Consider the following 14,808-nt stretch of genomic DNA (forward strand, 5'->3'; position numbering starts at 1 on the left):
ATGACTGTGCATGTTGCTCTGAGTGAACAAAAGACTTACAGAAAAGCTCAATATCTACCACGGTGAGAATACAATGTATATGTGTGTGTGTGTGTGTGTGTGTAAACCAGCCTCCTTTTTTTGCCTTAGATATTTCTTCTTAAAAGCTATTTTGTGTTTCTTTCACTGATGGCCTTCACTTTGGTGTCTGTGTTGCATTTATAGACAAGGTGCCATGTACTGAGGTACCCCTTTATCATAGATACACAACATACTGTTATTTATAAAACACCAGTCATGTCAAATCTATAGAACTGAATCAACCTCTTTCTTTCTTCTGAAAAGGTTCAGAGCATAACAGAATACAATGTCTGCAGATAGGAAGAAGCGTCTACCACACTTTATAAATACCTGGATTTTTTAGGGTTAAGGTCAAAACAAGCCATTTTTTCCATGTTATTTATTCATAAAAAGTAGTGTATATGATTCTGCTGCATTTTATGAACAGTAGTTGATTAAAGGCAATCTGAACAGCTGATTTTTTTTTGTAATCTGTCTGCTAGGTCCTGTCCAGTCACTGGCTGTAATGTGGAGAGAAAGATCAGATCCCTGGTAGGGTGTGTGTTTTTCATGTGGGTGTCAGAAGACTAAAAGCTAAAAGCCCTATTCTTGTCATGGGATTGCTGAGTATTGGAGCTGAAAGGAGACATTGGGCAGGATATGAGAGAAACTGCTTGTTTTGGTTGCTATCAACATCACCCACGTGTTTACTGAAGTCTCACTAAAATACTCCTAGCCCTTGGGTTAAGGTCACTGGAGTCTGGTCCTGGAGTGTTTCTCCATTTACGTTCTGCTCTAGGAAGAAAAGGTAATCTTTGGGTGCAAATGCAAAGTCACTGATATGAAACTTCAAGGTTCATATTTTATGTCTTTTTATAGGACAAAGAGGTACCTTTATATACCCTTTAGCAGAGATTATTGGATCATAAGAACAATGGTTGTACCTTTTAGGAGTATATTTATATTGGTTTTATGTTTACGATTATAATGAATAAGGCCTTGTTGAAGTAACAGAAGATGCAGTTTGGAATATTTAAAAATCTTTCTACAACAAAACCAAGTGAGCAAAACTGGCCTTACTTTCTACCTTGAAGGGATAGCATGAGGGGACAAACAGCCCCCCTCCACCACCATCACCACCACCATCAATCACAGCAACACTAGCCAATCATCTGTGAGCCCATGTATGAGGAAGAGGGCATTTACCTCTAAGTGTGTTATGCAACCTCATGACATGACATAAGCAGCAGTTTGAAAAGACTGGATTGGCTGACTTCACATATCTGCCCTGAGGAATTACATGTTAGTCCTCACCCTAGGTAACGGTCATGTGATGGGGAATGCTGGTTGGTTGGTGAGAATTGACAGCTGATCAAAGTGAAGAGACAATGACAGATGGGTTTAAGACCCATCTTTGTATTCCCATTGCAGTGTTGTACACTGTACTGTAATTTTGTATTGTACTTGTTTGTCTTACACTGTCTTCTGTCCTGCACTGTTTGCACACATGCAGCTTATGTAGTACTGTGTATAGTAATTAGTTCTGTGTTGTTCTCTGTGTTTTATGTTGCACCATGTCCCGTAGGAACAATGTTTCATTTCATTGTGTACTGCACCAGCTGTATATGGTTGAAATGACAATAAAGGCTTCCTGATTTGACTTGAAATAATCACACAATTTCAGAGATGTGTTTAAAAAGGCATATGCAATACTGCAATTCAAGATCCGGGCTCAGATTCCCCAAAGCATTGCGTAGTTAAAGTCATCTTAATGGAGAGAAACCATGTTCGGTGTGATGCTAGCTCTAACATTTAAGAGCAATCTTATGCTTTTAGGAAACTCTCTCTCTCTCTTTCTCTCTCTCTCTTTCTCTCTCCAAAATATCTCTATTCCCAACTGGAACAGAGTTGCTTAGCTTTTTCACTTAAATCCATGGAGATTAAAGGTTTTGAAGCCCCCATACAGAGCCAGTTAGAGGTAAGGTAAGATGAAGGCTTGTTAATATTTTCAGTGCCATTCATCTCACAGATAGCAGGGGGGCTCTAATAATAACAAATTGCTACTTTAAGATTTGCAGCGCAATAATCAGCCATCACCAGTGCTACATTTCTTCTTCTGGTGATCCTGTCGCATTAATTCTTACAGCTTGGGGGGAAAAAAGCATACTTCCTCAATGTTATAAGGTTGAATATTTAGAACGAAATATAGTTGTAACTATTGTTTTACACAATTAACACTACAGTTGCAACAGTAAGTTATATATTTATCGATCGATTTGACTGGGAGGTGCATGCACTTTCGGTGCACATTAAACAAACCAACAACAGACTGGTCACATCTAGGATCCTGCTTTTAGCACCTTTCCAATTTAAAGCCCAATCCGCAGCCAGGTATACACAATACAGACAGCTTTAACCCAGTAACCAGACAGTTAATGCTCAGCTTCTCTTAACTGACCGCTGTTGTTCATGTGTATAGATGCTATAACAAAGGCATCTGTGTGTAGGGCTCTGTGCTTGTTCTCAGTTTAGAAATAGAAACTTTGTAAACTATCCAAAGCATGACAACATAACATCATATCTGGCTAGCACACTTCCTGTTCAACCTAGAGGGAAGTGAGGCAGATGGGTGGTTGGCAGAGGAAAGTCTAACATCGCCCTCTTCTGATAGAGTGACGGATGCAGGTTGGACCAGCCGAGCAGAACTTAATTTACACACATTCATTACGATGAACTGATGCTGGATGGGATGAGATGGCTGATGGTATAGTACATCTGTGACCTAGTGAACCAGTGTTGAAGTTTTCATTGATAGAGGCTTCAAAGCACTTTTGTACATCGCTCTGGATAAGGGCGTCTCCCGAATGCCAGAAATGTAAATGTCCATTACAGGGAATCTTATACACACACACACACACATACACACACACCAATCCACCTAATGGCGTGTTTTTTGGAGGTAGGAGGAAACTAGAGAACCTTAAAGAAAATTCCTGATCTGATACAATAACTAAGGACTTATACTTAGGCATCTGAGTGTAATAATGCGGACTATGAGGCCTGTGTCAGTGTCATATAAAAAGAAGTGTTGTGTTTTCAGGCTAAAGTGCCATGTGTTCACTGTGGTTAATGACAGCTACAACTCTGGGGGGGGAAGCTGTTTGTGTGTCTGGTGGTTTTGGCTTGGAGTCTTCTGCTGGAGGTGAGGGTTTAAACGATGTGCTGTGCAGTACAAACTCTATAATCTCGCCCTCATGATGCCTGGCCCTGCTGCTGTAGATGTCCTGAAGAGTTGCCACATTACTGACGATAATTTCCTCTGTTTTGATTATGCTTGATACTGTAAGATTGAGGATCCAAACCATAGAGATATTGAAGGGGTGAGGGTGGACTTGATGATGTCAGCGTATAAGAGCAGAGGATCAGCAGAACATGCAGAAGGCTGAATTTCTTCCACTGCTTCAGAAATAAGACAAATACAAAAATTGTGTATTCAGGACAACATGTAAGCATGAAGCCTGACCAATTTGTATAATTAATCAGAAACACCTCTAACATACAAAATGTTTATACCTCTTTTGTTTGTCTCCACCTTTGTTACATTTTTGTCTTTGCTTGTATTCATCTATTTTTTTCTGTTTGCCATTTTTGTTTATTGTCTGTTGTTTGTTTATCGTTGCTTATTAGTGTTCTTCCTTATGACTATTAGCTTAAAATGTAAAGTGCCCTTATTTTTAATAATAATAATAATAATAATAATAATAATAATAAAAAAATTAAATTAAAGCGAAAAATCCTATTATTATTATTATTATTATTATTATTATTATTATTGTCAATTATAACGATCACAAAAACAAAATTTTATTCAATATTATTAATATGTAAAATTTACATTAATTAAATTTACATGTTTTTAATTTTAAACAAAAATTATAAATTGATATTTTAAGTCAAAAATGGAATTTAAAAGCAGAGTAAAATGAAATTAACTGTACAGAACAGAGGGACAGTTCAAAATACAGCATATAAAAATGGACCGCAAGAAGAAGTTCAACTCATTCTCTCTGTGTTTGCCTTTAAAGAGCTGACCAATCTCAATCTTATTATTCTCTCAGCATATGAATGTATTAAACATAATCCTATGCAAAAAGATATTATACTGTAAGGCATCATATGAGCAGCACACAGTATAAACAAACACAGAGGCTCTGCAGATGCAGTGAGGTCAGATTTGGTTGTGTTTGCAAACACTCTAGAGGTCATAGTACACATGATGGAAATACTCCACTGACTCTATTTGACCTTTTAATATGACCCAATCCATTCTTAAGGGATTCTATATGAAAGTGTATTGTGCACTGTGTGTGTTAATGTAACATATGCACATGGGAATTGCTATTCTTTATGGCAGGACTCTATGATCATGGCTATAAATGATCCTCATAACCAACATTTGCGCTTTATGCTTTTCACTGGTCATTTATAGGTACTCAGAATTGAACCCTGGAGCCTCTCAAGCTTCACTTACTGCAGTCTGCAATTTCTCCTGCTCTGTCCGTGTCTGTGTGGGTTTCCTCTAGGGGATCCATGCTGTTGTGAAGTTATTAAAGGGTTTCCCCCAGAGGGACATGCCAAACAGACCTTTAGGGTATAAGACAGAACGTTCCTCTATTTTCTTTTTTTTTGCACAGGCTTATAAAAGTATATCTAAAATTTCTTTGAGGTTTATAATGAGGATTATATTTCTAATATGCTGCTTCTTTTTGAATAAAGTAGCTTTCATGCAGCATATTATTTGAATTTGACCAAAAACAACTTCAAGATCAAGGGTTGAAAGCTTGGAAGCTTGGTTTCTATTTAAAGTTTCACATGCTCTCCTTTAGGTTCTCTGATTTTACCATTTGCACAATTCTCTCTCTCTCTCTACTCTCTCTCTCTCTCTCTCTCTCTCTGTCAAGCTATATGTCCCACTCCCGAGCTCCCAGTGTTCTGAGTTTCCAGTGTGACCACTTCTTCTTTCCAGATTTTTGCCTGATCCATCCAGATGCTCGACCCCTGGTGGGAGTCTCATCGCTTGGTGGTGCTCACTGCTGCTGGAGATAGATCTGTGTGGACAGCCCATGACCCAGGGGACTGCTGTGGATAGAAGTACTTGGAGACTATCACACCGTCTTTGAACTGCCGTTGCATCAGTCTGCTTTTGGCAGGAAGGAATTAGTGCTATGTCAATAATGAACTCAGAAACTACACTGACCTATTAGTTCTTCAAGAGCCCTTGGTGACTATAAACAGTTCCTCACGGCACAGTTCCTAGTGACTACAAACTGTCAAAGAAAGGCTATTATTTATTTACATTTATATTATTTACTGTCCAGTGTCACCCAAATGAGAATGAGGTTCCATCCTGAGTCTGGTTCCTCTCAAGGTTGCTTCTTCATATCATCTCAGGGAGTTTTTCTTCACCATCGTCACCTCAGACTTGCTCATTAGGGATAAATATTAGAGATAAATAGTAACTTTAAACTTTATAATTTATTCTGTGTTTCTATAATTCTGTAAAGCTGCTTTGAGACAATGTCCATTGTTAAAAGCGCTATACAAATGAATTGAACTTAATTGAATATGCTTTGGCAAGGATTTGAATGACGACGAATGAATAAAAATCTTTTCCTCCGCATTGTGCATTAAAAGCATATTTCCCTTGACTCAGCTGTGGCTTTTAAATCTGAAATGTAAACACAGTTAGTCCTAAAGTCAATAGATAAATTGTCTACAATCATGGTTAGCATAGATCTAGCCTAAATTCAATTCAACTCACTTTTTATTTGTAAAGCACTTTTAACAATGGACATTGTCTCCAAGCAGCTACAGGGAAATCTAGTTCAAGAATAATATTAGACTTATATTTAAAATGTATTTCTATTAATCCCTAATGAGCAAGCCTGAGGTGACTGTGGCATGGAAAAACTCCCTTAGATGGTAAGAGGAAGAAACCTTGACAGGAACCAGAGTCAAAAGGGAACCTATTCTCATTTGGGTGACACCGGAGAGTGTGATTATAAATTATTATAAACACCAGAGTGTGTGATTATAAATAAATGCCCTTTTTTACAGTCATATACAATCCATTGGAGTTGTGTAACCATTAGCTCATAAATTAGCTCAGCATTTGAGTTCATTATAGATTTAACACTAACTCCTCCATGCTGGAGCCTTTAAATGCTCAATAATGGAGATATAGCATATGTAGTTGCTATTTTGTGTATTGATTAAGACGTTGTTTTCCTCATAGGGTTGGCATCTTGCCTTTAAATGTCCGAAAACTTCATGAAGCAAAATCCAACTGGAGCTGGAACATCTCTAGATGCCTCGGGATCCTCACAGGGTTGGCCTGTTCTCACTGGGGGTCTGAAACCTTCAAGAAGTGGAACACAACTGGAGCTGGCACAATCCTTGGATGCCTCGGGATAGGTAGAAAAAGAGACACAAGTGAAGAGGAATTTGAGTATCTGCTGTTCATAGTATTAGAAGGCACTAGATGATAATGTGCATTTGATCAGATGTACTGGAGCACAGTGTTATGGGATGTATTATGTGTAAAGAGATATATGTCTTTAACGTACATTTAAACTGGAAGAGTGTATCTGAACCCCCGAACACTGTTCAGGGAGGCTATTCCAAACTAAATACAAAAACGCTCTACCGCCTTTAGTGATATTCTAGGAACTATACCAGATGTCAGGAGTTTTCGACTAACTGCAGCTTGTTTATTGAAGATGCAGGACAACCACCTAGTAATTTCTATGTTTATTGAATTGTCTGTAGATCTGTAACTTTGTCTTGGAACAGTAATTGATTCATTTGGTATTCATTCAGTTGTTTGTTTGTTTGTTTTTTAGATAATTCACGTAATCTAATCACACACAATTTAGAGAAATAATAAATAAATAAATATGTAAAAAAAACAAAAAAAAAAAAACAACAACACATCTTTCTGTTGTGGTTAAAGCATTGATGTCAGGATGTTCCGGACTTATTAAAGAAATTCTTTTCAGTTTTCCTTCTTTTTCTTGCTTCTTCTTTATTTGTAGACACGTGCTTGTTAATGTTAATCTGTTACTTGCAATGAAATCCCAAACACAGGAGGGATGCTGCTATTTTATTCGCACTCTATTCTCAGGAGAGCGACAATGTGTTTTGACTCCTTTGATGTATTCATGTGTGTGTGTGTGTGTGTGTGTGCGTGTGCGTGTGCCTGTGCATGTGTGTTTTCTCTCCTCCTAATTTGATATGTTATGGTGTAATGGTTATTAATTGTTTGTCAGAATCCCCTCAAGGCTGCACAGATAATCCTGAATATTAATGTTTGCTAACAGAGCAAGAGGAAGAGGCCTGTCAAGCCCGAGCCCTCTCCTCCAGGAATTTAATACGATAGGTAAACAGAAATATAACAGCCTAGACAGTGATGGATGGCTATATAGCCTGTTCCATTTGATATATATTGTGGGAACTGTATCTCAAATATGACACGCTGATAAGAGGGGGAAAAATGCGCAGGAACGTGTAATATGGCAATATTTTATTTTGGGTGTGTTATCAGAATCAGTAAAGCTATTATGAAGCTGAAGTGTTCTTTTTAATAAAGTTAAAGTTTTTCTTTACTCAACTTTTTTCTTGTTCAGTGTCACACAAACATTTATCTATTTCTTGCTACGTGATGTGCATCATGACTGATTCAGCTACCATTTTAAGAGATTTAAATGTGTGAGGGTTTTTTTGTTTGGGGTTACAATTACAAGCGTTGAATAAATGCATATTCTTAATTTCAGCCTGAGCGTGAAATAAAGAGCTTGAGTTAATGTGCTAAAGCTCATAGATTAATTGGAAGTAATGAATCTGTGTCCTTGGTGTAAATAAGTAATGTTCACACATTTATATCATTGCGATATGACAATGAAGCTCTCCAAAAACCTTAGCTGACATATTGATAAGAATCGGGTCTGATGATGAGAAGAGAAGGCTTTAAATCGCAAACAAAAGTGAAATGCCGCACAAGCAATGGGGTATTTGGAGACAATTTTGGTGAGACACAAGTTCACCTCAACCAGCTGTGCTTGAGCTCTTAAAGCACTGGCCTACTGACCGCTAGATTTGGCAGTTTCTCTGTTAGCAAGTGGACACGAATGTGGTTGATAGAAGATCTTCCAAGTGAGTCTCTGTAGGATCTTCCAAGTGAGTCTCTGTAGGATCTTCCAAGTGAGTCTCTGTAGGATCTTCCAAGTGAGTCTCTGTAAGATCTTCAAAGTGAAGCTATGTAGGATCTTCCAAGTGAGTCTCTCATAAGAACACACTCACTCAAAACCCTGGTTTGATCTTGAGCTCTGGTTATTCTCTGTTTGGACTTTCACATGCCTGAGTGGCTTTCAACCAGATTCCAAAAAACCACCCAAAAACATGTAGGTAGGTGGTGGACTGACTAGGCTAAATTGCCCCTAGGTGTGATCCTGGGGTGTTTGCCTGCCCCCGATCTGTGTTTCCAGGATTGACTCTCCACCTTGCATTGTCTCTACAAGGACAAATCAATTAATGAAGATTAATTCATGAATTAACTATCTTGGTGTAACCAGGGGTTAAATTGAGGAGAGGGGCTGTGTGTGTGTGTGTGTGTGTGTGTATTCGTATTCATAGTCATATTCACACATGGGCAGAGGGATAGATAGATAGATAGATAGATAGATAGATAGATAGATAGATAGATAGATAGATAGATAGATAGATAGATAGATAGATAGATAGATTGATTGATTGATTGTTTATAGATAGTTATTTTCCATAACTCTATTTTATACAACTAATTGTATTGTACCTTATTTTTTAAATCTCTTTTAACTTATTGTATTTCAGTTTGTTTTATTAAATTGTATTTCATTTTTAACCCTGCCCCCACCCTTTTTGACCCTACTCGATTTTATTTTATTGATCTGATTGGCTTTCAGTGCATGTCATACTGTATATGACTGTGTATGTAGCCAATAGAATCTGAATTTGAGATACATCATGTTGTCAAAACCACTATGAGGCCGTTGCATCTGTCAGCTTTGTGACAGCAAGGAATTAGTGTTAAGTCTATAATGAAGTCAGTAACTACACTGAGCTAATAGTTCCTCAAGAGCTCTAGGCTGCTGTTGTAGAAAGGGCATTATTTACATTTACATTATTTCCTGTCCAGTGTCACCCAATTGAGGATGAAGTTCCCTTCTGAGCCTGGTTCCTCTCAAGGTTTCTTCCTCATATCATGCTTGCTCATTAGGGATAAAATAGTAACTTAACTTTAAACTTTATCATTTTACCTTCTATATGTTTCTATACTTCTGTAAAGCTGCTTTGAGACAATGTCCATTGTTAAAACCCATATGTGTTTTCCCCCCCAAACTGTTGCCACAAAGTTGGAAGCACATAGGATATATTGTATAGGATGTCTTCGTATGATGTAGCATTAAGATTTCCCTCCACTGCATCTAAGAGGCCTAAACCTGTTCCAGCATGACAATGTATCTGTGGACAAAGCAAGCTCCATGATGTGGTTTGCAAAGCTTGAAATGGAAGTGGCCTACACAGTGGAAGTTATTATAACAACAAAGGGACTAAATCTGAAATGTGATATTTAACAATCATATATATGTGTGAGTGATTAGTCAGATGCAGATACAGAACTTTTGGCCACATAGTGTATATATATAGTTTAAAAGAAAAAGTAATGATTATAATGTAAAAGGTCTTCAACAGCCAATTGATATTAATTAAACCGAGGACAGAACAAATGATATGTAAACATTATTACTTTCTCAATATCAGAAAACACTATACGATATATCAAATGTTCCCATTTCGACATAAATACCATTTTTATTCATGTGATGAATGAAGTGACCAGCACCTGAAATTAGTAAATGAAAACAAAATGAAAACTTTTTTCAAAAATGTTTATTTATTTATCAGATATAGCAATAAATAATAAAGATAAGTAAGGAATAAAACATGATAGGGTGTTTCCAGCCATTACCACCTTGATTATTTTCCTATAACAACACATCTGGAGGTGATTTAGACCTTTTGCATCACAGCATTTGCCAGCAATGGGCCTCATTTATCAATCTGTATAGAAACAGATTTAATCATAAATAATTTGAGTGTTTACTCAAGAGCATATAATATATTAAAAAACTGTACAATATATAAAATGTGACATTTTCTTGAACGTACTGTATTTATTTGTGTGCCATACTGAAAAACAAACATCCGAACAAACACACACATATACACTTTACTGCCAAAGGTTTTGGGACGTCTGCCTTTACTGTACATGCACATGAATGTAGTGTAGAGTTGACCCGCCCTTTGTAGCTATAACAGCTTCAATTCTTCTGGGAAGTCTTTCCACAAGGTTTAGGAGTGTGTTTATGGGAATTTTTGACCATTGCTCTAGAAGCGCATTTGTGAGGTCACACACTGATGTTGGATGAGAAGATCTGGCTCACAGTCTCCGCTCTAATTCATCCCAAAGGTGTTCTATCGGGTTGAGGTCAGGACTCTGTGCAGGCCGGTCAAGTTCCTCCACACCAAACTCACTCATCCATGTCTTTATGGACCTTGCTTTGTACACTGGTGTCCAGTCATAATGGAACAGGAAGGGGTCATCCCCAAACTGTTCCCACAAAGTTGGGAGCATGAAATTGTCCAAAATGTCTTGGTATGCTGAAGCATTAAGAGTTCCTTTCACTGGAACTAAGGGACCAAATCCCAACCCCTAAAAAACAACACCTGAATTCCATGATTTCGAGGGGTGTCCCAAAAATGTTGGCAAATATAGTGTACCTACAGCTACTACTAGTCATTTCACAGCTATTGCCACTACTAATAACAATAACAATAACAATAGAGTTGATTCTGTGATAAACGTCGGATTTGTTTGGAATCGATTCTCCCAACTGACTCACTTGTAAAAGAACCGATTCACTTCTGTGAATACTGCTCGTGATTCAATTCGCGATTCATTTACATGGCTCTAGCCTTTTCTTCTTCTTCTCCCAGAGAAAAGATCGCACCACTGATAAATCAAACGGATCAAAAATTAAATGACAGTGAAATCGGTATATTTTCCCTCTCCTCGGTTGATTAGTGCTCTAACCACGTGACCAAAAAGTTTTTTCTCCCCCCCCTCGTCCGTGTGTGCACCCTCTCGCGGTTCAGGCAGTTAACGATGGAAAATGGCGCCTAGATGCGGCTTCCCAACACACTAAAACAGTATAGACAACAACACGGGAGGAAAAGCTGTGGATGTGCCTGGACCAGTGAAGACCATTCCGATCTGATAGTTGGTTCATTCGAGTGAGGATGTCGCGCTGGATTCCTACCAAGAAGGAAAAGTACGGCGTCGGTGAGTAGTGTATAAGTTGAGCCGGAATGGTGAATTACTCTCCCTCTTTTTTACACACACACACACACACACACACACACACACACGCCCGGGTTCTTCCACTTTTTCCTGCGCAGTTTTTGGGATATGGAAGGCCTGTGTGTGTGCAGTCTTTGAACGTGGTGGACTGCTGGATGTGTTTGAGAAGTGTTTGGGTTTGGGATTTGAATAAATGCAAAGTAAGTAGTTTGAACAGTTTTCTGACTTTAAGTTGTCAGAGACTCGCCTAGTTCCTGCCGTTTCCTGTGTGCAGGGCCTGACCGGGAATGATGGAGCACTGATTAGAGCGCGAGCGCTGATACTTTTGTAGCAAATCCCATCAAAGGGCTCGGATTTTTTTGTAACACCTTCCCGGCGCCTTTTCCTTTTCTTCCCCCCTTTCATGTTGATGTTTTGTAACTTTTTGTCGCTGTTTAGAATTCTGTATCCTCTCTCAGAGCGGTCTCTCGGTCAGGCTGTTTTGTTTACACCTCGTGTTTGTTTTTGAAATAAATAAATAAATAAAACAAAGTGTTTTTTTTTTTGAAGGGATGAGGAGATGTTTGTGGATTATATGTAAGGGAATGAAGGCAGGGCTCTTGTGCAGGGAATGTCTTCTTGTTCCTACATGTTTCAGGAGAAAGGCCGGCTGCTATCGGTGCTGGAAAGCCACTACAACTTTTTTTTTTCTTTTTTTCTTTTCTTCCTCTCTTTCCTCCAGCTCTTTCTGGTGATTTTGTAAACATCCGGGAATTCAGGGCTCAGTTGGGACATCTTATTACCCCTCTCTCTTCCTGATCAGCATGGCAACCTTCACATCCACGTTAAAGGATACTATTGCTGCTGAAATATTCGTTCATCTTCACTGACTACATTTATTCTGGTCAGGGTTGTGGTGAATCCAGAGACCAGACTGGAGACACCAGTCCAGTACAGGGCAACACAATAACACACACTTTCACAGAGGGGCAGTTTAGCATATCCTCCTACATGCTTGTTTTCGACAAACCTTGTGCAGTCATAGGAAACCATAAGCAGTAACGCTGCACAGGCAGGAACCTAACTATTAGGCTCTAAGTGTATAGTTTACTTTATTGCCTTTATTTGTATTCACTTCACTATATATATATATATATATCTATATATATATATATATATATATATATATATATATATATATATATATATATATATAATATAAATAAATAAATCTGCAGATCTGTTTTTTCGTACATTCCCTCTAGCACTTTTTCTAATGAAAGAACAGCTCCAGACTCGTTCATTCTTTGACTGAACCGGTACAAAGATGAAGTGACCCTTTAACCTTGTCGTAATAAAACATGTCTTCATCCACAAATCCTTGCTTATGTCTTTTTTATCTCTTCTTCCTTGCTGTTGTCTCTCTGTTTATCTCTTCATCTCTTTTTTCCCTCATCTACTGTCTCTCTCTGTATGTGTCTTTCTGTCTTTCTAATCTCACTTTTTTTTTCATTTCTATCCCTTTTTCTTTCTATTTCTGTCTCTTATCTCGCCTTTTCATTTCTATCCCTCTTTCTTTCTATTTCTGTCTTTATCTCACTTTTTATTTCAATCCCTCTTTTTTCTGTTTGTCTCGCTGTCCGTCTTGTTAGAAAGGCAGACAGGCACCTAGATGAGGCTTTCTGTTTCTGTTTTGCTCGCATATTTCTTTTTGTTTCTGTCCCTCTTTCTTTTTATTTCTGTCTTTCTGTCTCTCATATCTTACTTTTTATTTCTCTCTCTCTTTTTTTTGTGTTTTTTGTCTCTCTTATCTCGCTTTATTTCTGTCTTTCTGTCTCTCTCATGTCTCTTTGTATTCCTGTCCCTCTTTCTGATCTCGCATTCTATTTCCATCCCTCTTTTTTACATTTGTCTTTCTGTCTCTATCTCGATTTTTATTTCTGTCCCTCTTTCTTTCTGTTTCTATCTCGCTCCCTGTTAGAAAACTGCATCTAGGCGCCTGTCTGTCTCTCTCTCATATCTCTTTATATTTATATTATACATCCCTCATCTCTCTTTTTCTTGCTGTCTGTTTCTCATCTCTTTTTTTTTTTTTCTCTTCTATTGTCTCTATTTGTGTATGTGTCTCTGTCTTTCTCTTTCTGTCCCTCTTTCATTTTTATATCTGTTTTTCTGTCTCTCATCTCGCTTTTTATTTCTATCCCTCTTTCTTTCTGTTTCTGTCTCACTGTCTGTCTTGCTAGAGAGCCGCATCATCTCTCTCTTCATTTCTGTCCCTCTTTCTTTTTATTTCAGTCTCTTTGTCTCTGCTTCTCTTCTCTCCGTCTCGGTCTCTCTGTTTTTGTCCCTCTTTCTTTCTATTTCTGTCTCTCTCGTCTCTGTCTTTTGACTTCTGTTTCCTCCTCTTTGTCTCCATCTACTTCATTCTATTTTCTATACTTTATTCATTCCTCCTTTCTGTCTCTATCTCTGTCTTTCTATTTTTGTCTCTCTGTTTCCTCCTCTTGCTTTTTTGATCCGTCTTCCTGTCTCTCTCTCTCTCTCTCTCTCTCTCTCTCCTTATAAAGACACCAATATTTACATTTGTACTATTAGCGATAATAGATACGCCCACTAATAGTCGCCAGAGATTGCGTTCACTGATGTCACTGGAAGTTTGCGAGTCACTGTATGTGTGAATAACACTAAGCTACACTGGACACTGTATGTCCGGTATTGTGACTGTAATTAGCTGCCCAGCCCAGTGTTGGTGACAGTGAAGTGTTTCTTTTGGTGTGACCTGCTGTGAGTAAATGTGCTGATACACATGAGTGTAAAGTAAGCAATATTGCAAAGCAGGGAAGATGCACAAAGGTGTTAACCACAAGGCTAGCTGTACTTTGAGGTTTCGAGTGTGTGTATTAAGGTAAAAGGGCATTCCTGCTTATTAACGATGGGAAATGTACACTAAAAGTATGCCGAGACGGTGATGAGTTGCTCCAGTTCCTCGTGTACCTGAGACATTTTACTCTCTCGAAAGTATTTTCCTCACAACGCTTCATTGTTCCATGTCCAAAATTCTTTTTTTCTTTTTTTTTTTTTTCTTTGCAAACTTCCTTTTCCTTTGCTGATTCTTTCTGTACAAAGTGTAACCTAAACAGAAGCACACAAACTGCTGTGTGTGTGTGTGTGTGTGTGTGTGTGATATTTAAAAAAAAAAAAAACAAACAAATCAAAGGTCAAACAATACAACCCCCATTGTTTTGAATGGAGAAATTGTGATTATGATCACAAAATAAGTGTAGCAGCATTATTCTCTACCGTTTCTGTGTAATTGTTAATATCTGTGTGTG

General features: G+C 38.1%; 1 protein-coding gene across 2 annotated transcripts in view; it reads left to right on the forward strand.

Annotated features, from left to right (window-relative positions):
• The first annotated feature begins 11,139 nt into the window (after positions 1-11,139).
• Positions 11,140-14,808, forward strand: part of dock1 (dedicator of cytokinesis 1) — a 268,380-nt gene continuing 264,711 nt past the window's right edge. Inside the window, exon 1 of one of the 2 annotated variants that reach the window (XM_058405904.1) lies at positions 11,140-11,479. In XM_058405904.1, coding sequence (XP_058261887.1) covers positions 11,437-11,479 — 43 coding nt within the window. In that variant the 5' untranslated portion in view covers positions 11,140-11,436. The remainder of the gene's footprint in view (positions 11,480-14,808) is intronic. The other variant, XM_058405905.1, reaches the window with a different exon arrangement.

Source organism: Hemibagrus wyckioides, linkage group LG13 (genome assembly GCF_019097595.1).
Source record: "Hemibagrus wyckioides isolate EC202008001 linkage group LG13, SWU_Hwy_1.0, whole genome shotgun sequence".
NCBI lineage: Eukaryota > Metazoa > Chordata > Actinopteri > Siluriformes > Bagridae > Hemibagrus > Hemibagrus wyckioides.